Source organism: Gambusia affinis, linkage group LG15 (assembly GCF_019740435.1).
Source record: "Gambusia affinis linkage group LG15, SWU_Gaff_1.0, whole genome shotgun sequence".
NCBI classification, from domain to species: Eukaryota; Metazoa; Chordata; class Actinopteri; order Cyprinodontiformes; family Poeciliidae; genus Gambusia; species Gambusia affinis.
Window position 1 is genome coordinate 25,300,274 of NC_057882.1, and position 23,649 is coordinate 25,323,922.

General features: G+C 38.9%; 2 protein-coding genes across 4 annotated transcripts in view; both read left to right on the forward strand.

Annotated features, from left to right (window-relative positions):
• The window catches only part of fnip1 (folliculin interacting protein 1), a 36,727-nt gene extending 19,144 nt beyond the window's left edge, over positions 1 to 17,583 (forward strand). For both annotated transcript variants that reach the window (XM_044140370.1, XM_044140369.1), the window contains 11 exons: positions 2,289 to 2,360; positions 4,136 to 4,271; positions 5,426 to 5,627; positions 5,833 to 5,918; positions 10,228 to 10,374; positions 11,966 to 12,135; positions 12,680 to 14,264; positions 14,356 to 14,521; positions 14,746 to 14,946; positions 15,020 to 15,135; positions 15,884 to 17,583. In XM_044140370.1, the coding sequence (XP_043996305.1) occupies positions 2,289 to 2,360; positions 4,136 to 4,271; positions 5,426 to 5,627; positions 5,833 to 5,918; positions 10,228 to 10,374; positions 11,966 to 12,135; positions 12,680 to 14,264; positions 14,356 to 14,521; positions 14,746 to 14,946; positions 15,020 to 15,135; positions 15,884 to 15,962 (2,960 nt within the window). In that variant the 3' untranslated portion in view covers positions 15,963 to 17,583. The remainder of the gene's footprint in view (positions 1 to 2,288; positions 2,361 to 4,135; positions 4,272 to 5,425; positions 5,628 to 5,832; positions 5,919 to 10,227; positions 10,375 to 11,965; positions 12,136 to 12,679; positions 14,265 to 14,355; positions 14,522 to 14,745; positions 14,947 to 15,019; positions 15,136 to 15,883) is intronic.
• A 1,790-nt stretch (positions 17,584 to 19,373) lies between these two features.
• LOC122844678 (rap guanine nucleotide exchange factor 6-like) overlaps positions 19,374 to 23,649 on the forward strand; it is a 129,722-nt gene continuing 125,446 nt past the window's right edge. The window contains exons 1-2 of one of the 2 annotated variants that reach the window (XM_044140372.1): positions 19,374 to 19,475; positions 19,571 to 19,834. In XM_044140372.1, the coding sequence (XP_043996307.1) occupies positions 19,760 to 19,834 (75 nt within the window). In that variant the 5' untranslated portion in view covers positions 19,374 to 19,475; positions 19,571 to 19,759. The remainder of the gene's footprint in view (positions 19,476 to 19,570; positions 19,835 to 23,649) is intronic. The other variant, XM_044140373.1, reaches the window with a different exon arrangement.

The following is a 23,649-nucleotide window of genomic DNA, read 5'->3' on the forward strand; positions in this document are numbered from 1 at the left end:
CCGCACTTTGGACACCCCTGTTCTAAAGAGGTTCAACAAAACTCCAGATTTCTAGTTAAATCTGTGAATTTAACTAGAAATGTTGCGTTTTCCAGTTAAATTCAGAAATCTTCTGCAGCTTTTCTTCTGACGGTCATGAAGTTTGAAATCATCAGCCTGTAGTTTCTGACCAGGTGCATTGCAGACTTCTTAATGCATGGTGGGCTCATGGGTGTTGGTTACTGTAGTATTAGTCGTCACTTTAGTTTCTTTTCCTCCTCTTCTATTCTATTATTCACCCACTTGCTTTTATTGTAACTATAAAGCTTTTTAGACTTTATTTGAACTGGGCAGTTGCATTTTCTCCTGACTTTCCTTAATAAACATTTAAACAAGCTTATGAAAACTACTGACGCATGCTCACTCCAGGGATATTTCTGCTGTTAAAGTTTTTCAAGTCCTTTTTTATGAATCCTTTAAAAGGAGAAATCTACATCAAACATTAACTCTAGCTTTCCTGATTATTTTAAACCTCTGTGATTATAGATTTTGTAATAATAGATGTCTTTATCAATGCATTATTTAATGTTCTAAACAGTTTAGACTTTTTTCACCAAAGATTAAGAAAAATTCAAGATATTGGCATAGAATGGATGGTTTGGGATTTTTTAAAAGTTAGATCCTGTCTTATTTGTACTTAGTTTTTTAAGTTGTGTTTTTTCCCCTCAGTGTATTTAAAAACACTGAGTCTTTGAGCGATATCAGCTTCTGTTGAAACCATGCAGTAGATTAGAGGAATAGTAAAACAATCCCAATCTCAAGGACATTATAGTGATTCATGAAAATGTTTTCTGTAAATATTTACACTGCCATTTATTTTAGATTTATTTGGTGCAGCACCGATAACTTGTGTGAAACATGAAAAGCTAAAGTGCCGTAAAAACCAAAAGCGATGAGCTAACCTGGCTTTTTAAACTCCCAAAAGTTTCAACTTTCCCCAAATTAATGTAGTTTATAATATCAATGTAAAGCTCCGAGTTGGGATTTGTGTTGTTGTTGTTTTGAGTCCAACTGTTGCAGAAAATTTCAGATGTTTGCTCCGTTTTATTAGTAGCATCTTTGGATTTTTAAATCTATGAAGTCATTAACATGTCTTGTGTTGAGAAGTTTGTTTCACTGCTAAATCGATGCCTTTAATCCACCCGACGGTGGATTAAATTACACACAGCATACGTTCTTTCATTTTTAGAAAACTCATTTGCCTTCAGTATTGGTGGATAAATCCTCCTTCCTTCAAAAAAAACTTTTGTTCTTGCTGTAAAGTGGGAAGGCTACTCATCCAGCCACATCTCTACCCACATTGCATGTTCTGCAGCTCTTTCGTTCACGTTGTGTTTGTGGTTTCACGCCTCAGTCTTGTGAGAGGAATTTCTTAGTTTTTTTCCTCCCCTCAACGTATTTCAAAACACAGAGTCTTTGAGCGATATCGGCTTCTGTTGAGAAAGCTGATCTTCAGCATATTACAGCAGTGGTGGTTTGTTGCTTTATTTACTCTTTGGGAAACTTCCTCATTGACTTGCAAAACCTCCGAGTGCAGCAACAGTTCAAAGGTCGGCTGTAACTGTTTCTTTGCTGTAGCTTGAACTTGGGGTGTTTTTTAAAATTGTTCTCCAATCTGTTAATCACAGCTGAGTGTTTTTTTTTTTTTTTTATTATTTTTTATCTAATCCAGGGGAGTCAAACTCATTTGCATTTTGGGTCAAATCAAGATCACGAATAATAAAGAGCTGGTTGTGCCAGAATATATTGATAAAACCCGTTCACAAACTGCTAAAATCTAAAACATCAAAAAAGTAAAATTTAAATAGTATTATTGGAAATCTCTTCAGTCCCTCCAGAATTTTTTGATTCTTTGTGAGTTTTTTTTTTTAGCTAAGCTAAGTGTTTGTGGTACTAATTTGGAAATATGTGCAATATTTGCACTTATATTTGCACTTATTTATGATGGTAAATGTTACTTTTCATTACTCGCTGTATAGATCTGGCATCAGTTGAGGCTCAGGCAGCTGTTTAGTACAAGTGAGAACATTTTTGACAATTTTTGAGAAAAACTAATTTCCCAGTTATATATTGGTGCAAAAAAAGTTCAGGGTTTTGTTGATTTTTGTGTTAATTTCCATGAAAATTCTCAAGAAACTGGAGGGACTAAATAATATAATTAAATTGATAATACAGAAAATCGATCTGGCCTCAAGTTTGACACATACAATCTAAACCAACTCGTCGCTTTCTTTGCTTCTTTCGTCCAGGCCACAGTCACCCGATGGACATGCCGGGTCGAGGTCCACATGACGAGCGGGACAGCGGCATCGCCAGGTCAGGTAGGTTAATGAGACTATCAGGAAAAGCCCGGATTGACCTACAATCTGAACAGCCTCCCCAACCAGGCTCCTAATGGTGCTTAAAGTTTATTCTGACTGGAAGAAGCAAGATGTTTACGTCACCTTTTCTTGTCAGATCAATTCTAGACTTAAAAATGTGCCTTTAGTCTGTTTGTGTTGGTGTGAACTTCCTCGAGTGTGCGTTGCACAGCAAGTGTTTTGTTTTTGTTTCTCTCCCCACTTCCTGCGTCGATGCGGTCGACTCGCTCTAACGTCTCATCAGGGTCACGAGACTAAGAATCTGAGAACAAGCTGTTATTTATTATCAGGTGGCTTTTAAGTTGCAGTTTCACTTGTTGTGCTCAAAAACCCACATATGTCACGCCAAGCGAGAAACAAATGATTGAAATAAGGATTTCTTTGTGAGAAATATTAAAATCCAAGAGGAAAGGAGGGGAAATGACCCCACGAGGGAGATGGAAACTTTGTCCAGTGGAAACTGACCTCTGCCCCCTCATCACCGCCTCCATCTCCACAAACATAACATCCAATTGGCATGGCTGGTACTGGGCCTGGTGCTCAAACAGAAGTCACATGCTGCCGATTAAATATAGCTGCTCTCAAAACCAGCTTCTAGTAAATGATCTTCTATATGGAGCCGCATTCTGTCATCTTCGTTTTTGTCGCTGCCCTCCGCCCCCCACTGCCGCTGGATGGAGGGTTTCTGTCCAACTCTGACACACACACATGCAAACATGCTTTTCCGTTAAATCAGGACGCTTCTCTGTTATTTTTTTGTGGCTCATATGATCGATAAATCAAATCTCTCTCTCTCTCATTTAGCTCAGACCAGGGTTATGGAAGACTAATGATGGCAAAATTATGCCACAAAAAATGTGACTGTTCCCCAGGAAGTGAAGGGAGAGAAACATTTCTAAATTAATGTTTAAAACATTAAACATTAATTTAAAACCTTCCTGAATTTAAAAACTGATAATTTTGAGACGACAAAACACTTTTTGAGAACGTTCAAGCAGTGTGTGTTTTTTACATGGGCAGGGTACCAGAAAGGGGTTGGGCACCAAGAACTAGAAAATAAAATGCATGTTTTCTGTCGGTTGTCCTGAAAATGTTTGTATGTCTGAATTGGAGTAAGTTAGTTGCTGTTGAGTACTGGGAGGCAGTATTAGCTGCTTTCTGCTGCAGAAAGATCTGACAATTCTTGCATTTTAATTGATTGTGGAGCAGCAGAAGGAGCTTCCACATATTTATATTTCAAACTTACCAGTTCAGCACAGTGATTAATCTAATTAAAGTTTTTAATCGATGGATTATTAAGTGTGACACAGTCGCATCGGATTTCCATTTTTGAACTTATGAAAGTTTTTTTATTATTTCTATTTCCGATAAATATTAAAATGAGTAAAAATAAAAAAACAATGAATAAAGGTTTTAATAATAAATGATGGTGATGATGAAAGTGTTTGAGTGATTGATTGCAGGTTGAGTTATTTTTTTCTTTACCGTTTTAGTTTTTTGTGTCACCAGAAACATTTATTATTCTACTTCAGTTTCTCCAGAACTGTGTAGGAACCGTGTGTCATTGTGAATCACTAACCCTTCATGCCTGCTGTCTGACTCACACTCGTCCTTTTTGCTTTTGTCTCCCACCATCCTCTGTATCTGTTCTCTGTTCTCCGTCGATCTCCTACTCCATTCCTGCCGTCTTGATTTATCTCCTCTTTCTCTTTCCGTCCCTCCTCGTGTCCCCACAGCGTCTCTCAGCAGCCTGCTGATCACTCCCTTCCCGTCCCCCGGCTCCTCGTTGACCAGCAGCTGCGCCTCCAGCTACCAGCGCAGATGGCTGCGCAGTCAGACCACCAGCCTGGAGAACGGCGTTTTCCCTCGATGGTGAGACGCCGACAAGCAGCTGCATCGGCTCTAAAACAGCCTTAATGCTCACGAATAAATGGATTAGATTTATCCTAAAATGAACAGCAGTCATGTTAGTTTTGCAACATAAACCCTATAAAACATGTTTTAATTGGTTCCTGTTTGAATAAGGCAAAGCAACTATTTTATCACCTCCAACTTTATTATAATATTATTTTAGACTGTTTTCAAGTAATATAATAATGGGATAATAACAAAGGAACACATTCTTAAAGAGCAATAAACTTTAAAGTCTAAACTTTAAAATATTTAACATTGGAACTGGAAGACATTTTAAATATCCAAAATAAAGAAACAAAACAAATAAAATGAATTAAGATACAAAATTATCCTTAAAAAACTTTTAGTTGAGATCAAAACAGCAGAATGAAGAGTTTTGTCATCCAGTTTTTGGTAGAGAAGAAATAAAAAAAATAATGCAAATAGAAATTATTGAGCTGCTTTTAATTCATCATGCATTTAATAATCAATGTATTGTTTATTACCACGGGGCTGCGCCGCAGTGGTAAACAGTCTGACGAACATAAAAAACCTAAACTGTAAACTAACTAGGTAAAAAAATGTATAAATACAAACATGATCCAAAAAAATCAATTATAGATTATGATGAACTAAAGAAATACAGTGAAAAGAATCATAAAACTCAAAATCAGCCAAATCAAAACATGAACATTTATTCATCAAAAGCTTAACAAGTTATTGCAAATAATGAGGCATTTGTTAAAAATGTTACTCCTACACGGTTAGTTTTTTAATTAAGTTTTATTTACTGAATCATTCTCTGTCTGCCTCTCCTTTCTGCTCCGTCTGGCTTTTGTAAAGTTTATCGTTGAAGGATTTCCTCTGAGCCAGGAGACAGCTGGGAAAATGACAAACAACGCTGCTATGCGCTAATGATCGCTCACAATCACACAGTCCTGTGACTAGGCAGGATGTTAATGTAAACCCAGCTGTTGGCCTGCTAATCTCCCAGCACTCCCAGTCTGCCAGCACCAGTTGTAACACTCAAGCATGTCAGAATCGGAAAAGTAGCAGATTTAAGATTAGCATTTTTATTTCCGTCTCGTTTTGTTGTCTGAAGTTGACTTCCTGTGAACTCTGCTCTTCTTTAGGTCAGTGGAGGAGAGCTTCAACATGTCGGATGAAAGCGGCAGTCAGAGCCTCGGGGTGATGAGGAAGAAGAAGATCGCCATCGGAGTCATCTTCACGCTGTCGCCGGGCCCTGAGGAGAGCAGCCGCTTCCAGGATTTCTTCTTCTCCCACTTCCCGCTCTTCGAAAGCCACATGAACAAATTAAAGAGTGCCATTGAGCAGGTAGCTGTACGCCTGTCTATTTTAAAACCAACTTCTTACTGTTCTTAACATTCATGTGAACAATTTTATTTATACGATTTCCAGCTTAATTGACTTTTACTTTCTAGAATTTGTTCAGCTTATCTTCTGTCCCACAAATTTCTCTGTTTAATAACTTCAGTGCCAGTACTAAAAGTGTGTGTGTGTGTGTTTTGTCACTGTCAAGGCCATGAAGATAAGCCGGCGGTCAGCAGATGCCAGTCAGAGAGCTCTAGCTTACAGCCGAATGGTCGATGGGCTCAATGAGTTCAGGTTAGGCTGCAACCCACATTTTCCCATCTTCACACTCCAATTATTTTATTTTCTTCTTTTTCTACTGCCTAATTCTTTTTATTTCGCAAATACTTAGCAAGCAGCGTTGGAAACAATCTAATTTTCGATGCTTGAATCGCTCGGTTTCATGTTGGTATTGTATGTTGCCAGAATTAAATGCAGATAAGTGGGTGTTATTTTAAGTTGGCAATAAAATCTGTCAATATTGACCAAATGGCTGCTGCACAGGATACCAAGAGTGGAAAAACAAGCAGGAAACTAATGTCATAGTGCACCATAAAAGACTCCAGACATCATATCTTCAACATTATTATTATTTTTTTCCATTCAAGACAAAGTATATTTTAGATTCAGAAAACCAAACATCTTAAACTTCAATGTGTCTCCGCTCAGATTTTTTTTAAACAGATTGGTAATTAGAAACCACACAGTCTTTGAACTCTCGCATCATTTAGGTCATCCAGAAGTGGGTGAAGTTACTGGCTGTGAAATGCAGTAAGGAACATAAGTAACTGTTACATCCAGCTGACATTATTTATGTAATGTTTTTGACTTAAGGATTCATTTGCAACAGTGATGAATTGCAGGCAGATGAGATTTCCCCTGGAGTAGTTTCCAATCTCTGGGTAAAGTTTGATTTTCTTGACTTTAGCTTTTAAATGGCAATATAAATCTTAGACTTATGTGACTCTTCTGCAACTTTTGACATTATTCTCTGCTGCCAAATGGTGCTTATTGCAACACTTATGCCTGTTGCAATAATAATTTTTCTTTTTACCAAAAACCCATATAAGTCTTGTGTCTGTTGATTTGGTCTCAACTGTCCTTTTTCTTTTTTTTTAGGACAGTTTTGTTTAATGATGTCATCATTTATGTTATTATTTCTGTTGTTTTTGTTTATTTATTTGGGCATTTATAATGAAATGTTCATTAGAGTTTAAAGTTTATTCGTCTGAGAAAGTGTTCTTGTATTATTGTTCCATTATATCACCTCAAAATGGTCACAAAGCAACAATATTATCTTTTATTGTGATAACTTCTGGGACAATTTATTGTTCAGAAAAATTCGTTGTTATTATTGAAGGCCTACTCACATTTAAACGTTCAATTAAATAAATACCAAACAAAATCTCAAGGCAGTTATCACTAAATATCACCTTAAACATGTCTCTCTTTTTTTCAGTCAACCCTTTATGAAATGTTACCACATTTCGCAGTAAATAAATAAACATTCCTCCCCATGTTTCCCTACATTGTAGCCATGATATAGGATAGAAGACGGCATCGGATAACAAAGTTGTTTTTATTTTGAGCTGTGTGAAACGCCAGTTCCAGGAAGGCTTTAAGCTGTATTTATGTTGACATTAATTATATACTTGTACATATTAGGCTGCATCAGGGCGTACGTGGACGTCTGCATTTACGGGACATGCTGCCACTGTTCCATGACTGTTAGTTTGCTTGTCATAAAACACACAATTCACTGTTTGTTCACGCACATCCCTTTCTTTCTCAAGCTCTGCACAACTTTCACTTGCTGCATGCGTGCTGGCAGTTCCTCGTGTGAGGTCTCCGCATTGCTGCGGTCATGTGGCTGTTGACACCTGGCAACAGCAACCCAAGCTGCCCGAGCGGCAACCCTACCTTCCCCAGAATCTGGTCACAAGCAAGCACCAGAATAGTAAATACCGAGTGCCAGTAAGAGAAACACTTACTGGACTGGAGAGGTGTCCAAAATTTCACCTCTACACTTTGGGGGCCACCTTTGCCATTAAGGAGCTTTGACTTCATGGAACATTAAAGACAGAAACTGGAAGATATTCCCGCCCGCAGTGCTGATGTGGCTTTGACGTCGTAGGAGGGTGGACACACACACATGCCGGCAAAGATAAGCTGCGCACTTAGCAGAGGCATGAATACATAAACGTTACAGCAGCAGAAATGTCGCGGCACAACAGTAACATCAGTTGCAATTCTTTTATTTTCCTAACAAATGATCCCAGAAGTTATTGTGATAAAGAATAATGTTGTTCTATGTTGTTGGCTTGGCTGGGGTTGCTAGGTAACGGCTGGGGTTGCTAGGTAACGGCACGGTTCTCTGTGAAAATCTGCCAGTGGAACTAGAACATTTTCATCAGTATTAAGGAATTACTTAAAACAAGTTCCCATATCTTGCTCATGGTGGTTTTGTCGGGGCGTGCTGTGGTGGTGTAGGGGACAGCGCGACCCACTTTGGAGGCCTGGAGTCTTCGATGCTGCTGTCGCGGGTTCAATTCCCTGACCCGGCGACATTTGCTGCATGTTTTCCCCCCCTCTCTCCCCCTTCCTGTCAGCCTGCTGTCATATAAGGGACACTAGAGCCACAAAAGACCCCCTGTTGGAAAAAAAAAAAAAAAATGGTGGTTTTGTCTTATTTCAAGCAAACAAAAATACTTGGCAAAATTTTGTTTTTGCTGTGTTAACACTGGAACTGGTAGACATTTTAAACATCTATAATAAATAAAACGGAAACCAAAATACAATTTAATATGAAGTCCTTCAAAAAAAGGACAAGCTGAAACCAAAACACCAGACTGAAGATTTTATCAGTTCCAACATTTTGTAGAACAAGAGAAAATAAAATAAAAGATAAATCATGCAAATGGAAATTGAGGTTGTTTTTAATTTACCATTTTGGCCACTGTTTGTTACTGTAGTACGCATCATTTTTCTTTATTTTTTTAGTCAGAAAAAATAGTAGAAAACTACTTTGTGCAACACATCCTTCTTCACAAACGCTTCATCCAAATGAAAACGAACCGTTAGAATAATTAGTTTCTGGCCTCCAGAAATGGCATGTCGGCACCAATCGTATCTCCTGGGCAGTGTTGACCTCCGTAGGGAAGCAATAAAAATCTGGCCTCCCACAGACACGTCAGTTTCATTCCCTGACCTGAGGCCAGCTCTTTTTAAGTTCACCTGAACAGCTGCAGCAGGGATCCTGAAACCAGATTTCCCTGCTCATGTAACGCTGGCTGGCTCGCTCTCAGCCCTCCACACAACCACAAACACTCCACGAACAAACGCACAACAGACGGCGCGGGGTCAGCAGGGGCTGAGGGAACATCAAGCTGCTCATAACACAGGAATGTCTGACACATTATTGGGTCATTTGATGGCGGTGATGGCGCGTTGCCTCTGGTGACGTACAGAAAGTCTGGAGATGTTTTTTAAATGTGAGAAGTTGCTTCTTCTTCTCTGTTGTTTAATACTTATTTCCATTATTATTATTTATTAAAAAAACTTGCTGGACTCTCAAATGTCACTTGTAGAAATTTGTCTTGGAGGGCTGGTTAAAGCTTCTTATAATTACAAAAAACAGCTAATTAATTAATCATATAATAAATTAAAATTAGCTCAGTATTTTCCATTTGCATGATTTATTGTTTTTTTCTACAAAAACTTCAGTTTGGTGTTTTGGTCTCATCTAGCCCTTGTTTTGATGGACAGTTTTGTCTACAGGCTCAATATAATTCATTCTATTAATCGTTTCTGTTTTGTTTGTTTATTTAGCATATTTAACATGTCTTCCAGTTCTGTTTATTGATCTTTAGCAATGTGTTCTTGCATTACTATGAAAATAGTCTCAAAACAACATAATTTATCGTCCAGTAAAATCTTGTTGTGACGGACCTTAATTCTCTGAAAAATAAAGAATATGTGTAAATGCTGCTCTGGAAATATTTGTCTTTGTAAATATGTTGAACTTTTGCCGTTTGACTCCTGGTTGGTTCACTGAACTCTCTACAGGTCAGAGGTCAGGAGTTAAATGTGTTTCCAGATATCGATCAAGACGAGATCACTTGCTGGAATCGTTTTCTCCCTTTATCAGCAGCTCTTTGACGGCATGTGACCGGGTTGATTGCTGCTGATAATCTTTGTTACACCAAGCCAAACTGTTTCAAGCTCATCAGATGGCGGCTGAATTTGCATCTTTAAGATTTTTCCAGAGTGTGAAAGCTTGGCCTGAGGCCGAGACGCACTCGCCAACGCCCCACGTTCCACGAAGAACGCTGGTTGTTCTCAATGGACAAATGCCCAAAGAGCTGTGCAACATACATGCAACACACACACCGTTTAGTTCAATACACAGTTGAGATAAACACACACACAGCGAGGGTCTCCCATAGCCTCAGTTCAGACAGTGAAGCTCTGTGAACTAAGATCTCCTTTGTTTCCCATGAGACAATAACGTGTCTGTTTTCTCCTCCCTCGTTCCTTTTCTCCCCTCGCCATACCTCGTCTCCAGGATGACTATCTGTGACCTCTACACGATGCCCCGCGTGGCCGAGCCCGTCTGGCTCACCATGATGTCCGGCGCGTCGGAGAAGAACCAGCTCTGCAGCCACTTCATGAGGGAGCTGGCCTTACTGATGGAGCAGGCCTCCAAAAACCAGTTGAGTGTCGTCTTTCGTCAAACACTGGAAAATCTAAGCTATTATTTAAACAAAAAAACAACTAGATCCTTCCTCAAATCGCAACATAAAAGGATGCCTGTTGTCTAAAATGTTTCACATTTCTGTATCTGCGCCGGTTTGTTACTTCAGTGTGCAGAGAAATGCTTGCGGATCGACACACACTGTTCATTCTCTTCCCAACAAAACTTATACACTCACTGTGACAGCGCCAGCTTTATTCTGTCTCTGTCTTGGAAACAAAAAACTAAATGAAAGGATCGCTGCCAGACTCAAACTCCTTACTGTCACAGTGGCAAAGTTCAGTCAAGCTGCAGATCATTTTGCATGCATGAATCAGTGATTTGTTGAACATGTTCAAGACTTTTTAAATGCTTTCTCCTGTCTGATCTAAATGTACGTAAGTAAACTTCATAATTAAAGGCAGCATTTTCTTGATTTTTACCCTTATAATGCCGGAGAAAGTTCAGAACATTCTTTATTCGTCAAGATTGTGAGCAAAAATCAAGGAATTTTACAAGTATGTGCAGCCAATTTAATTTTTTGTATTATAAGAAAAAAAATCCAGTTTTTCATTAATTTCTTTCTAAATAGAAAGGATTTTAAACCATGAAGGAACAATGTAGATACAATTTAAAGTCCATGCATGTTTATTTATAATCATTTACCTTTCCTTTCCAAAACAAATAACAATATCAAACAAAAACTTGAGCCTAAGTTGATTAAAATCAAGTTAAAAAGAATATTTAATTTTTAATTTGGTTCCAGTTCACATTGCTGAAAGATAAAACGTAACAGGAAAAAGAACAGAGAGGATTTATTGTTAACTTTTAGATTTTTTTTTTTACTCCATTTATACACCAAAGTATCCACATTTAATAAACCCAAAAGTGTAGACTGATCTCTAGACTGAAGATGGTGAGAAATCTTAGTTTTGACTCCATTAATCAGTAGAAAAACATCAAATCTATCAGCTGATCACCAGTCTGAAGATGATCTGGTTCAAAGTGAGTTTATTTGACTGCATTGTCAGGCGTTGGTGCAAACCGAGACTCCAAACCGCCGCAGACTCATTAACTAAAATCCTAAAATGGAAACGGCGTTTCCTCGGTAGCAGCTTATTTCCTAACGAGCATGACTTCATAGCCAGAGTTTCCATTTCTGCTGGTTACGGGCTATCTCTTCATGCTGTTGACTACAGGTTGCCATGGCAACTTGTGGTTGTACTAATCATGAGTGACTTCATCAATGAGCCCTGTGACTGATGTGGGAGATGGCCGCCGCTTTTGTTCTGGCACGTGATGGAAGCGGGCTTCCATTATTGTTATTATTGTTGCAGCTTTGAGTCATGAGACGGGAAGGGAAGTAGGCGCTCGCTGTGTGCAAGAAATGAGAAGTGAATGGTGAGAACCGAGTGTATTCATGTGTGCGACTCTGCTCTGATAAAGTGGTTTGCTCGGAAAGAGAAAAGTGTGGTCAAAGCGCTCCATGTAGCAACAGGAAATTTGGTTTTACCCAAATAAGGTCAGGAGGAAACATCCTTTCTGAACACTCTTTTGTGCCGTTTTCCAGGTTCCTTCCTGCGTTACTAACAGCCATCCTGACCAATCATCTGGCCTGGGTGCCCACCGTTATGCCCAATGGGCAGCCGCCAATTAAGATCTTCCTGGAGAAGCACTCCTCGCAGAGCGTAGACATGCTGGCAAAGACGCATCCCTACAACCCCCTCTGGGCACAGCTTGGTGAGACTGTCACACACACACACACACACACACTCTCCTGTATATACGTCTAAAGAGAGAGATAATAACTTTATTCTGTCAAAGCTCTTCTATGTGATCTTCCATGAAGACAACTTGAATTACAATTATCTTCCCCACATAAAGACATTTTTAAATTGTGTAGCTGTATTTAATGTTTTTTAACAAACAATAGAATAAGTCAGCAATTTTAAATTAAGGCAGCAATCATCCAGTTGTATAATAATAATAATAATAATATGTGGATCTTTAGGTGTGTTGTAATAATTCATGTGGAAGACTCTTATTTTGTTTTCAAGCCGTTTTTGTTAAAGATACTTCAGTTTAAGCAGCAGCAAATTGATTTGGGATTTCAAAACTTGACAATGCTGACACCTACTGCCGAACTATAGAAACTGCAGCAGGATGAGTTTCTCTGGATCTTATTGGGATGTTAGTCCTTTAATCCTGCATGACTTGGTTGATTGAATCTGTAAGCAAAACATTCTTGATGCCATTTTGAAATAATCCCCCTCTCATTTTGTAGGGGACCTATACGGGGCCATCGGGTCTCCGGTGCGGCTGTCGAAGACGGTGGTAGTCGGGCGCAGACAGGATCTGGTCCAGAGGCTCCTCTACGTTCTCACATACTTCATCCGCTGCTCGGAGCTGCTGGAGACCCACATGCTGGATAGCGCTGAGGACGAGGCCATCGTCATACCCGGCTCGCTCATCACCACTTCCCTTAGAAAAGGGGAGGTGGAGGAATCTGAATACGTTCTGGTTACCGTGCACAAGCCCAGCGGGGACTACCTGTCCCAAGGAGCCCACAGCCAGCAGACGGAGGCTGAGGACAGCAGCTACCGCTCAGACAACAGCCTGCAGAGCAGCACATACACAGACATGGAGGTGGAGCACAGCGACCCACCCAAAGAGGAAGATGAAGACGAAGAGGACGAGGAGGAGGAGGACAGCAATGTGAGCCATGGGTCCAGGAGTAGTGTGCTTCAGTCGAGAACCATTGAGGCCACGATTTCACAAATTAGAGCTGCAGAGGTCGCCGAGGCTGGAGAGCTGCAGAGGGAATTATGTGACGTCCCGGTGGAAACGGTGCTGCGACTCGGCGCCGCCTCCCCCAGGAAGCAGGCCTCTGTCCTGGAAGCTCGCACCAAGGGAGACCTTAAACTTCCTGATTCAGCCTCACCCACAGAATTTGCATCAAGTTCGTCTCTCTCTTCTGTCACTGCAGACTGTAGAAACGCTGAAGCCGAACCTGAAGGACTTCAGGCCAGCAAAATGCAGGTTTTCTGGCCTTCAGGGGTCACTTATGAGAAGAAGCCCCCTGATAAGACCTTTGCTGTTCCAGTACCTGTATTACCTGGAAGTGCTGTGACATTACCAATGGTCCTGGCTGAGGAAGAGGGGCCAGCAAACAAAGTGACTTTCCTTATCGGAGACTCCATGTCTCCCGAGTCGGACACAGAGAGTCAGAGGCGGAAGATGAAGGCGGAAATCAAAAAACACAAGCAATACCTGCATTCGAAGACCATCAGCGCCGGTGCAGCTGAGGACCAAACCAATCAGACCAAGGCAACTCCAGCTCTGCCGCGAGTGTCCAGCACGATCCCCCAGTGGAGCAGCAAATGCTCAGACTACTGCAGCGAGTATTTTGGTTCGGAGAACGAGGAGACGAGGACGTTGCGCAACCAGGAGGCAACCATGGACATTATGCACACACATTTACTGAATCCGTCTGGGATTCCTCCACTTCAAGAACACAGTTTTCAAAATGCACTAAGTAGTCGGAGTTTGGATACGACTTTGGGCTCCAGCAGGAAGCGGGACACTTTTTCTTCTTCTGCCTCTGCTCAGAGGAGGTGCAGGTGTAGTTCCACAGACTCGTCTGACGGCTGCTGCTGCAGATGTTGTCCTGCAGAACACGACAAAGATCCACGGCCGTGTGCCGCTCTCCATCAGGAGGGAAACGACGGCAAGAGGGACCAAAAGTACCAGGCGGCCTCCGTCAACGACTGGGAGATACCGCGCAACGAGAGCTCAGACAGCGCTCTCGGAGACAGCGAGAGCGAGGAGACGGAGGACTGGCAGGAGGAAGTGCTGGTTCCCTTCCCGGGGTGAGTCCAATGAACTCCTTTTGTTTTCACTCCAATCGGCTCAAACAGAAGCTTAGATTTACATTTTTATTGTATATTTTGGTTTCTGCAGGGCAAAATTAGTGGAAAACTACTCCAAGCCGACCATCGCCAATTTCGGTCGGTCTCTGTTCGGAGGGTACTGCCCCACCTACGTTCCAGACTTTGTTCTGCATGGCATCCCGAGCGACGAGAAGCTACGGCAAAACCTCGTGTCAGAGTTAAACCATGCTGTTCAGGTAAAAATCAATCTAAAATATCAATTCCTTAAATCTGTGCAGATGTTTTTCCTGAAAAACCGCAACAATTTTTATACATTTATTGCTTATTGTGACAGGTCTGTGTGACTGCACGGATGCAGATGTTTAAAGAAATGCTGCAAATTAAGAATGAATTTTTCTTTGGTTAATTATTGGAGGATCTTGTTGTAGCCTTTTGGTAAAATCCTGCTTGTCCTGTGCAGCATCCTGTATTGGATGAGCCTATTGCCGAGGCCGTCTGCATTATCGCAGACACAGACAAGTGGACGGTCCAGGTGGCCAGCAGCCAGAGGAGAGTCACCGACGCAACCAAGCTGGGAAAAGAAGTTCTGGTATCCAGCCTGGTTTCCAACATCCTGCAGTCCACCTACCAGCTCTACAAGCTCAACCTTTCGCCTAACTTTGTACGTCAGAATATTCAGGTTTCCTTTTATTAAATATTGTTCTTGTTTTCTAATTGCTGTGTTCATCCTCCAGTGTATAATGCACCTTGAAGATCGCCTGCAGGAGATTTATTTCAAGAGTAAGATGCTTGCGGAGTATTTGAAGGGCCAGACGAGAGTCCATGTGAAAGAGCTGGGCATGGTGTTGGGGTAAGCACTGGTTTCCCGCTTCCTTCCACCGGAGAGTTCCCAAAAATTATATTCCAGTTAGAACTCCTTCAACATATTTTCACTCAAAAGTAAAACGTAGCAAGAAATGACGCAAGGAAGAGTAAAATAGTATTTGGGAGAAAGTTTACTTATTGAGTAACTGATCAAATTATCAATCATTTAATATTTAAAATTGCATTCAAAATATAAAGTTTAAAATTTTGTATTTTAATGACAAAATTGACAATAATTCATTCCAATAACAAAAGAAAATGTTTCCAAATCGGGTTCTTTTCTTTTAGTTAAAACGTGTTTGTTTTTCATTCGGTGGGTAGTAAATCCAGAAATTTACTCAAGTAAGAGTAGAGGTACTTTTACTTCATAACAAAACTACTCGAGTAAAAGTAGAAAGTATCTATCCAAAAAATTACTCAAGAGTAAAAAAGTATTTGGTAAAAAAACTACTCAAGTACTGATCACATTATCATTTAAAATTTGAAAATTACATCATCAGACTGACCAAAATATAAAGTTATGTGAAAATGTTTTAAGGACGAAATGCACATAAGTAGTAAAAAATAACAAAATCAGGCAAAAGAAAATTTGGTGCAACTGTCATAAACATAAGAGCTAACATGACTGTTATTATTCAGTTAATAATGACACTTTTAGTGCAACTTTGCATTAAAAGTGTCATTATTTACCCACTGACTCTTCATTAGTCTCAGATTTTTTCTCCTGTTTGCAGGATTGAGTCCAGCGACCTGCCCCTGCTGGCGGCGGTGGCCAGCACTCACTCCCCTTACGTCGCCCAGATCTTACTATGAGACTTCTTCTGGATTTGGGTGAAGAGAACAGTCAGCTGGAGAAACTTCGGCCCTCACAAACAGCCGTCCATGCCTGCTAACCCAATCCGCTCTGCTGCACGTCGTCACAAACACGGGCGACGACGCAGTGTGGACGTTTGACCACTTGGTGGCGGCAGAGAGTTAAATTGAGCAGGTGACTGAACGTTCATTTTAAAACTCTTAACTGTTTTGGAAGCAAAAGCCAAAGACTACAAATTTATCCAAGTGAAATCTAAATTTGAAGACACCCACACCATGGTTTGAAATCATTTTTAATTACACAACTGCTTTTATTTCCTGTACAATCTTAAACGTGGCACTATGAAGTTGAACTTAAAGCTAATTTTCCCTGGTTGCCATGTTTCTCATTTTCATGTTTTTGTTTACAAGTTTTTCATTTGAATGATTTTAATGGTTTTGCAACAAGAGATGCCCCCTCTGCCTTAAAATAACCCCGCTTTTTTTTTTTCTTTTAGTCATATTGAAGTAATCAGCTTTTTATTATTATTACAAAGAAGTAAAACGTACATTTCAATTTGCTAAAAGTGCTTTGATGCTATTATCCAAGGTACATCACTACCTCAGATCTTATGGGCAGTGGCTGATTTACAGTTGCCCCACAGAAAACTGTGAGGTAAACTTTATTATAAATTTTAATCAAAAGAATGTTGACTGTGTAGACTATATGCTGTGTTCTTTAAAAGAAAAAGGGAAGGCTGAATAAATGTATTTTTGCATCTCAGAGTGACTGAGAAGGGGCCCTTTATACTGTGGAAAAGTGAAAACCTCCATCGTCTGTTTTCCAACCAAAATGCTGAAGTATTTTCTAACTTTTCTATACATGTCACCTTTTACTTTTCATGTTTACTACTTTAGGGCAGAATGACTAGTGTATAATAAATGTATATGGACTGGTTAACACTATTTTCAGTTTTCTTTTCATAACAGTTTTACACAGAATAACAAAAACTACAGAAGGATTTAGTGGCAGATATGTACTAATGTCAGTTGCACCTCTGCTTGCACATAAAGTAAAACCTGCTGCAGAAAAAACATAGAAGTTTCCTAATTTGCAACATTTTCTGTTCCTTTTTGACTCTAAAAATGCAGAAATGGAAGGTTTTGCCATCATCCTGTGCTGCTTTTAAACGGCTTCTTCTGCATCATGTTTTAATTCAATTTAATACAGTACTTGTTGCCTTTTTTTAGAGATAAAGCAGCTGTAATCCTGAAAAGTGGACAGTGGTTCTCAGTTTGCTCATCCAAGTTGCACCCTGAATATAATCCAAGTCTTAATGGAGAAAAGGCACGAATGTTTCTTTTTGCTGTTTGTTAATAAATGCTTCTGTGTATTAAAGACGCTTCACTATATCAGCCTACCTTAAACGAGATGGCTACAGTAGATTTATATCTCTGCTTTTTCTTCTTTGTACATGAGTAAGTTATTTAGTTGCTCCTATGTGTAATGGGTTGTGCAAACTGTACATTCTTGTTTTGTTTTTATGTATTTGTACAGAATGTCTTTTATGAATTGTCACCTTCAATAATTTTTTTCCCAATTTTCTGGGAATGTTGTGCAATAAAAATGCAGAGAATTTCAGTTTCTGAAAACCTTTTCTTTCACTGAGAAAGTTCATTTAATTTCTGGAACAAAAAAGGAGCGAATAGATTACTAAATCTTTCAAACAGATTTTATTATATATATTTATGTTTTGTTGATATTGTTTCTACAAGTTAACAATCGAGAAAAGAGCTGCATAATTTTAGAACTTCACACAATCTGAATAAATATTTGGATTCCAAACTTAACTTCTTTTTTTTTTCTTCAATTTTTATTTTTTTTATTTACATTTTTATCCATCTGTCCCAACACTTTGGTCATTCTTTGACTTTTTATCCATCCATGAAGATGGATCTATCATTTCCCCCATTATTTAAATGTTTGTCTTCCATCAGTTTATCCATAAATCTGATTAGTCATGCATTCATTTCCTCCAATCATTTTTCATTTCATCCATTTTTTTCCATCAGTCCGGTTTCCTTGCTACCTTTTCCTTTCTGCTTCTGCATGTGCTTTTATATTTTAAAAATTAACTAAAACTGTACTGCCAACTTAAAAAAAATTCAGCCTGGGAATTTAAAACATGAAACTTGTGAGGGAGCCTAAAAGAAAAGAGCTGCTGTTCTCCTGACGGGCAGAAGCTAAACCACATCTGGACCACACATTTTTACTTTTCCCCACCTTTAAATTCATCACTGTCCTCAGCTCCACCTGACAGAAGGTAAAACGAACACAAACACACTTATTCAGTAAAAGAAGAAAGAAATGACAGTTCAAGGCTCAGAGTAACATGAGCAGCTGTGGGTTAACTCCTTCCAGGCTTTGTGGTAAAAATCAAGCTGTTATTCTACTAAATTTTAAATTTTTTTTACAATTCATTGTTTTTTTTATTTTTAGCTGTTAACTCTGATTTTGTAAGGCGTATGACAACCCTGATATTTTTTTAAAACTGTTTAATTTGGTGTATTATGCTGCTGAAAAATAAATATGCTAAATTTATTGACGGTGGACATACTTCTATATACAAATATTCATCAACATAACAGTTATGCTTAATCTGTAATTTTGAAACCACTATTATTGTAGCAATCTGATTTTAAAACTTTTAATTTGTTTATTTTGTCTTTCTTTAAACATAAAACAGCAAGACTGAGAGTTGCTTACAAGAAACATTTTAATTTACATTTATTTATATTTATTTCAAACTGGTTTTTGAAAACAAGTAATAAGTAGGACAAGAAAAAACATGTGCTTACATAACCAAGTGCAAAATGACTAGCTTACCACTACTTTAGTGTTTCAACAGGAGTCGGAACTGAACACTTATATAATCTTACCCCTTAATTTAATTACATATATCATGTACCGGCTCAGTATTTAACATAGGACATAAAATATTAAATTATGTATTTTTTGTAGGGGTAGTGAACTGAGAATTGAAATTACAATAATAGATGGAAGTTATATTAATCCTAGGCTAAATGTAATTCAGCCAAACTAACCAGGAATACGTTGAGAGTTTTGCTGCCTTCAATGACATTACACAAACTGTGTATTTTCCATTTGTAAGCTAGTTAGGGACAAGTTTTAAACACATTGTCGAGTGCTGTATTTATTTTCACTAAAAAATGTATAATGGCAATAAAATCAGCTACGAAGTGTGAAATTTAACTGTAGGAATTTATAAGATCCAACATTTTGTAAGACGAAACTCAAATCGGGCTCTGAATGTTCTACAAACACCTGGGTGTTTATTTTCCAGCTACAGTGAACGCAGCACCACTAACAGATGTCGTCAACTCTCTGCTGGAGGAGGGATCAAAAAAAAAAAAAAAATCAGAACTCCTGGATATGACTGACGCTGGCTGCCGAAGAGGAGTTTACTTTTTTACCCAAAATGTGCCGAAAACAAGCAAACAAGTCACACACACGTTAGTTCCTGTCACACTTTAATGGCGTTTACTAGTTTTCGTACGCGTGGGGACAGCGAGTTAGCTGAAAGTGAAGTTTTTTTCCTTCTCTTCAGGAGAAGAAGGAGTTCCCGGTCGGTTCGTTTGGATTAAACTCCATCCACGCTCGGCTGGACGACCACGATATCCATGAGGATGTGATTTATTTTTGTTCGGTTCGGCTAAGGAGCAGCCAGGAGGCAAGAAGTGATACCATAAAGGAGTGAAGAAATAACACAAAACCTGAAGGGGTTTGAACCGAAGTTATGAAAATGACCGGAGCCATGGAAACTTCTTTTAAGCTGGCTTTAAAGAAGCCGCCCCTCTTCCGGACGGCAGAGGTAAATAAAACCATCCTATCTTCTTCTTTGGGAAAAATTAGCAATTCCTTGCTAAAGTTAGTTAAAATGACATATATTAGCCCCACTTTAGAGGGAGAACTCTTCCTAATTCCTGCTTTCATTGGAGTTTCACTGAACTGAGTCAATAATGAGTTTCTTGTGGCTTAAATTACCCGTTTAATTAGAATTTATCACCAGAATCACATGCTAATAGGTGAGGGGTCCACACACGGTACACTATGCAGAACCATGAGTCTGTAAAATAGAAAGGCATGGAAACTGTGTAAGCTGTTTTTCTGACACTTTTGATTTGTTTGCAGTTTAGATTCAGTGCAGAAAAAGCAAAACGAAAAAGGCATGTAACCAGAGAATAAGAGGGTCCAATATAAATTAATTTTCTGTAATACAATTAATCTTTGAAATTGAATCTTTTAAAAAATGTTCATGTTAATTAATCAAGTTAATATTACTTATGTTGCCAGAAAATTATTGGGATCAGTTTCAGTAACTCAGTATGCTAAGTAAAAGACATTATTTAACATTCCCAAGTCCTTTTTAAAAAAAAAGTTAATCATGATTATTTTCCACGTGTATCAATAAAAACTTGGTATTTAATTTCAGGACATTTCATCATAACAAAAAAACTTTTTAACACAGATATGTGGGCTTAGGCCTGTCATGATAGCAAATTTTACTGAACGATCAATTGTCTCAAAAATTATTGCGATAAACAGTAATATTGTTTGAAGACCTTTTGACACTGATTTAATGGAAATGACGTAATAATGCATGCAATTTCTTCAAAGATGGATACACTTTATTTTCAAAAAAACACTTAACACTGGAACTGATAAAATAAACAAAACAACCAAAAACAAAAATAAAATGGATTTTCAGTCTCCACTAACAAAAACAACATAAAGCCAAAGTGTAAATAAATACTGCATTCAACCAAAAGAGTGCAGATTATGAAGTCTGTATACTATATTGCCCTTCAGTAATCATTAGATTTAAATAGAGAAGATGGAACATCGACTACCTGATGCAATAGTTCACACTACACGATTTTTTGCTCCTATTTTGACAATTGTACAATGTTGATCGTTCTACTTGTGATTTCATAACCGATCATCCTGCAGTGTGTGGTGTGTTAAGGTAGTTCGTTGTGGCGCTCCGATCTAAATCAGGGGTTTTCCCCACTGGGATCGTTAACGCAGCCTGTTGAATGTGACAGGTAGCCAATCAGAAAGCACGGATTCTCCTCCTGCTTTCTGAGGGGAAATTACAGAGGGGAATCCCAAACAGCTGACACGGAGCAACCCCAAGTCCAGCGGACATTGGAGATGATATGTGGAAACAACATTAATGTTTATAAAATATTTTGTACAAAGAATATAGAAATGACGAGGGGAGGAGTAACTTTTCAGCTGTTCTTCGTTAACGTGATGTAAATAGGTTACAATGATTTTTATTCAGTCAGGACGTTACGCTGACACTAGAGTCACATGCATTGCAGGTAGACTGTAGTAAAGCATTGATTAATGCCTGGTTTTAAAATTAGTTAACTGGACTTGTAGCCATTATTTTGTGCCCATTGTTGGACACCACAGGATCGAACCCGATCAAACCGTTATACCTAGGATTGCTGTCGGCTAATGTGTGATCTCTCAGGTTTTGAAAATGGGCCGACAGCTCTAAGATCGTGTAGTGTGCGCTGGCGTTCCACGTTTAAATTAGCAGAACTGACTTTTGTTCAGGAACTATTCTAGAGGATTTGGTCGTTTGGGAAAATCCGTCTTTATTACACGTCTGCCTTGTTGAAACCCAATCTAACGTCACAGCTTCTCCTCATTACCCTCAGGATGTAGTTTGTGTAAACCCTAAGCAAGGGTGACGCCAGTAAAAATGTGCTCATTTCTTCGTTCCCATCCTCCTCCTCCCTTTCATGAAGCTGGGGAAACACAGCTGGCCTGTCAGTTCTTCGGTTACGCTCCCTGCCCCAAAAATAGCTCCCGCTGTACTCCCGTCCATGTTCAACTGCTGGCAGCCGTTTTGGGCGCGCACGTTTTCATTCGACTATCAGAAAAAATCGTTCAAAGGGAAAACCGTTTCTGAAAAGCTCCGCTTGTCTGATGTCTGATTGTGGGTTTACTGAAAGGCTCCTTTCGCGCCTCTACAGAGAGGCTTCTGTGCAAATCATAACAACCATGTTTTGTTCACAAATATGAGACACAGAGTTGAAGATTGTAGACCACAAATGTCAAACTCAAGGCCCAGGGGCCAAATCAAGTCCGCAGTAGTTTTTTATGTGGCCCTCTAGTCTCTAAATTACATCAAGATGTTCCTCCAGTTTTTCACAATTCCTCAAAATTCACACAAAATCAACAAATCCCCTCATTTGTTCTGATTTTACTGCAATTCTTTTCTCAAAATTGGTGAAAAACATTGTGTTCAATAGACTGCTGACTCAGCCTCAGTTATAGTCGTGATCGATACGGCGAACGATAAAAAGCCACTATTGGTGAAATTTAGCCAAAATATCCAGATCTTTTGTAACAAAATCATTCATTCCTAAAACACAGATTTTTGAACTTCACTCAGGAACAGCATCCACACTGAGGAGTGTTGTTATCAGAACAACCTGATTTCATTCAGTTTGGTGGATTTATTGATCAGATAAAGATTGACTGATCACCGCTTTGCACCAGTAAAACTGGAAATCCTCTACTGGTGGCTTCCTTGGTGTTTGTTTGGTTCACGCTCTCTAAAAAAATAAAGAAAAAAAATCATTTACCTTAGGCCTGCATAATGTCTCTGTAACATATTACTGTGTCTCTGTGTGCATTACTGATTGGGCAAATGGCCACTGGGAAAGCAATGTGTGTTGCCTCTTTAAAAAAATGTTGGATGAAGTCTTACTGTATCCGAGAAAGTATTGATCACATGGGAAGTGAAGGCATCGTAGCACAAAATGCACTCCAAGTTTATTTTATAATATAATATTAATGATTTCCATGATCTGTTTTCCTGGAAAAGTCTAGAATTTTCTCCTGTGTGTTTCTGTTTGTGAACCAAACTGCAGTGCAGTTGCATCAAAAGATGATAATTGTAAAGAGCTTGAAGTAGAAGCTAAAAAAAAACTTTTTCTTTTGTTTCTACTTGCATTATATTGACTTGACAAACCTCAGAGTCAGCTGTTGTTTTAGGTTTTACTCAGATTTATCAAAATTTCTCTTCAGTAGTTTTGTTATAATTGACAGCTGATGAGTAACTTTAATCTGGAATCAATCTGCGTACATTTACTTTAAAATATATTTTCCCTCCAATCCAGAAATATGAAACATGGAAGAGGGTCAGGTTTATTTTATTTTATTTTTTTGCTGTATTTGAATCTGTGTTTCCCACAACAACGTCCCAAAGCTACCAGAGCATCCTGCAGTGAAACATAAAGATGATTGTTGGAAAACTCAACCAGACGGTCGTCGTCTTTCCTCCTTCAGGAAAATGATTCAGTTCCAGACTCCAGAATGGCTGGGAGGAAAATTATTGACTTCTTTATGAAATGTTAAAACAATGCACAATTTAATATTAGTTCAAACACCACTGATAGCTAATATCATTGATATTTTCTATTGATAGCTAATATCTAAATATGAAAACAAATGGTGGTCCTGGATTGGCTGTTTTGCAAATGGCATGTGAAACATTTTATTCTTGAATATTTTAGATGTACATCAGTAAGCTGAGCTGAGATAGAAATAGGTTTTTTATTTTCTGTAATATAAACCTACTTTTTGTCAAGATTCATTAAATGC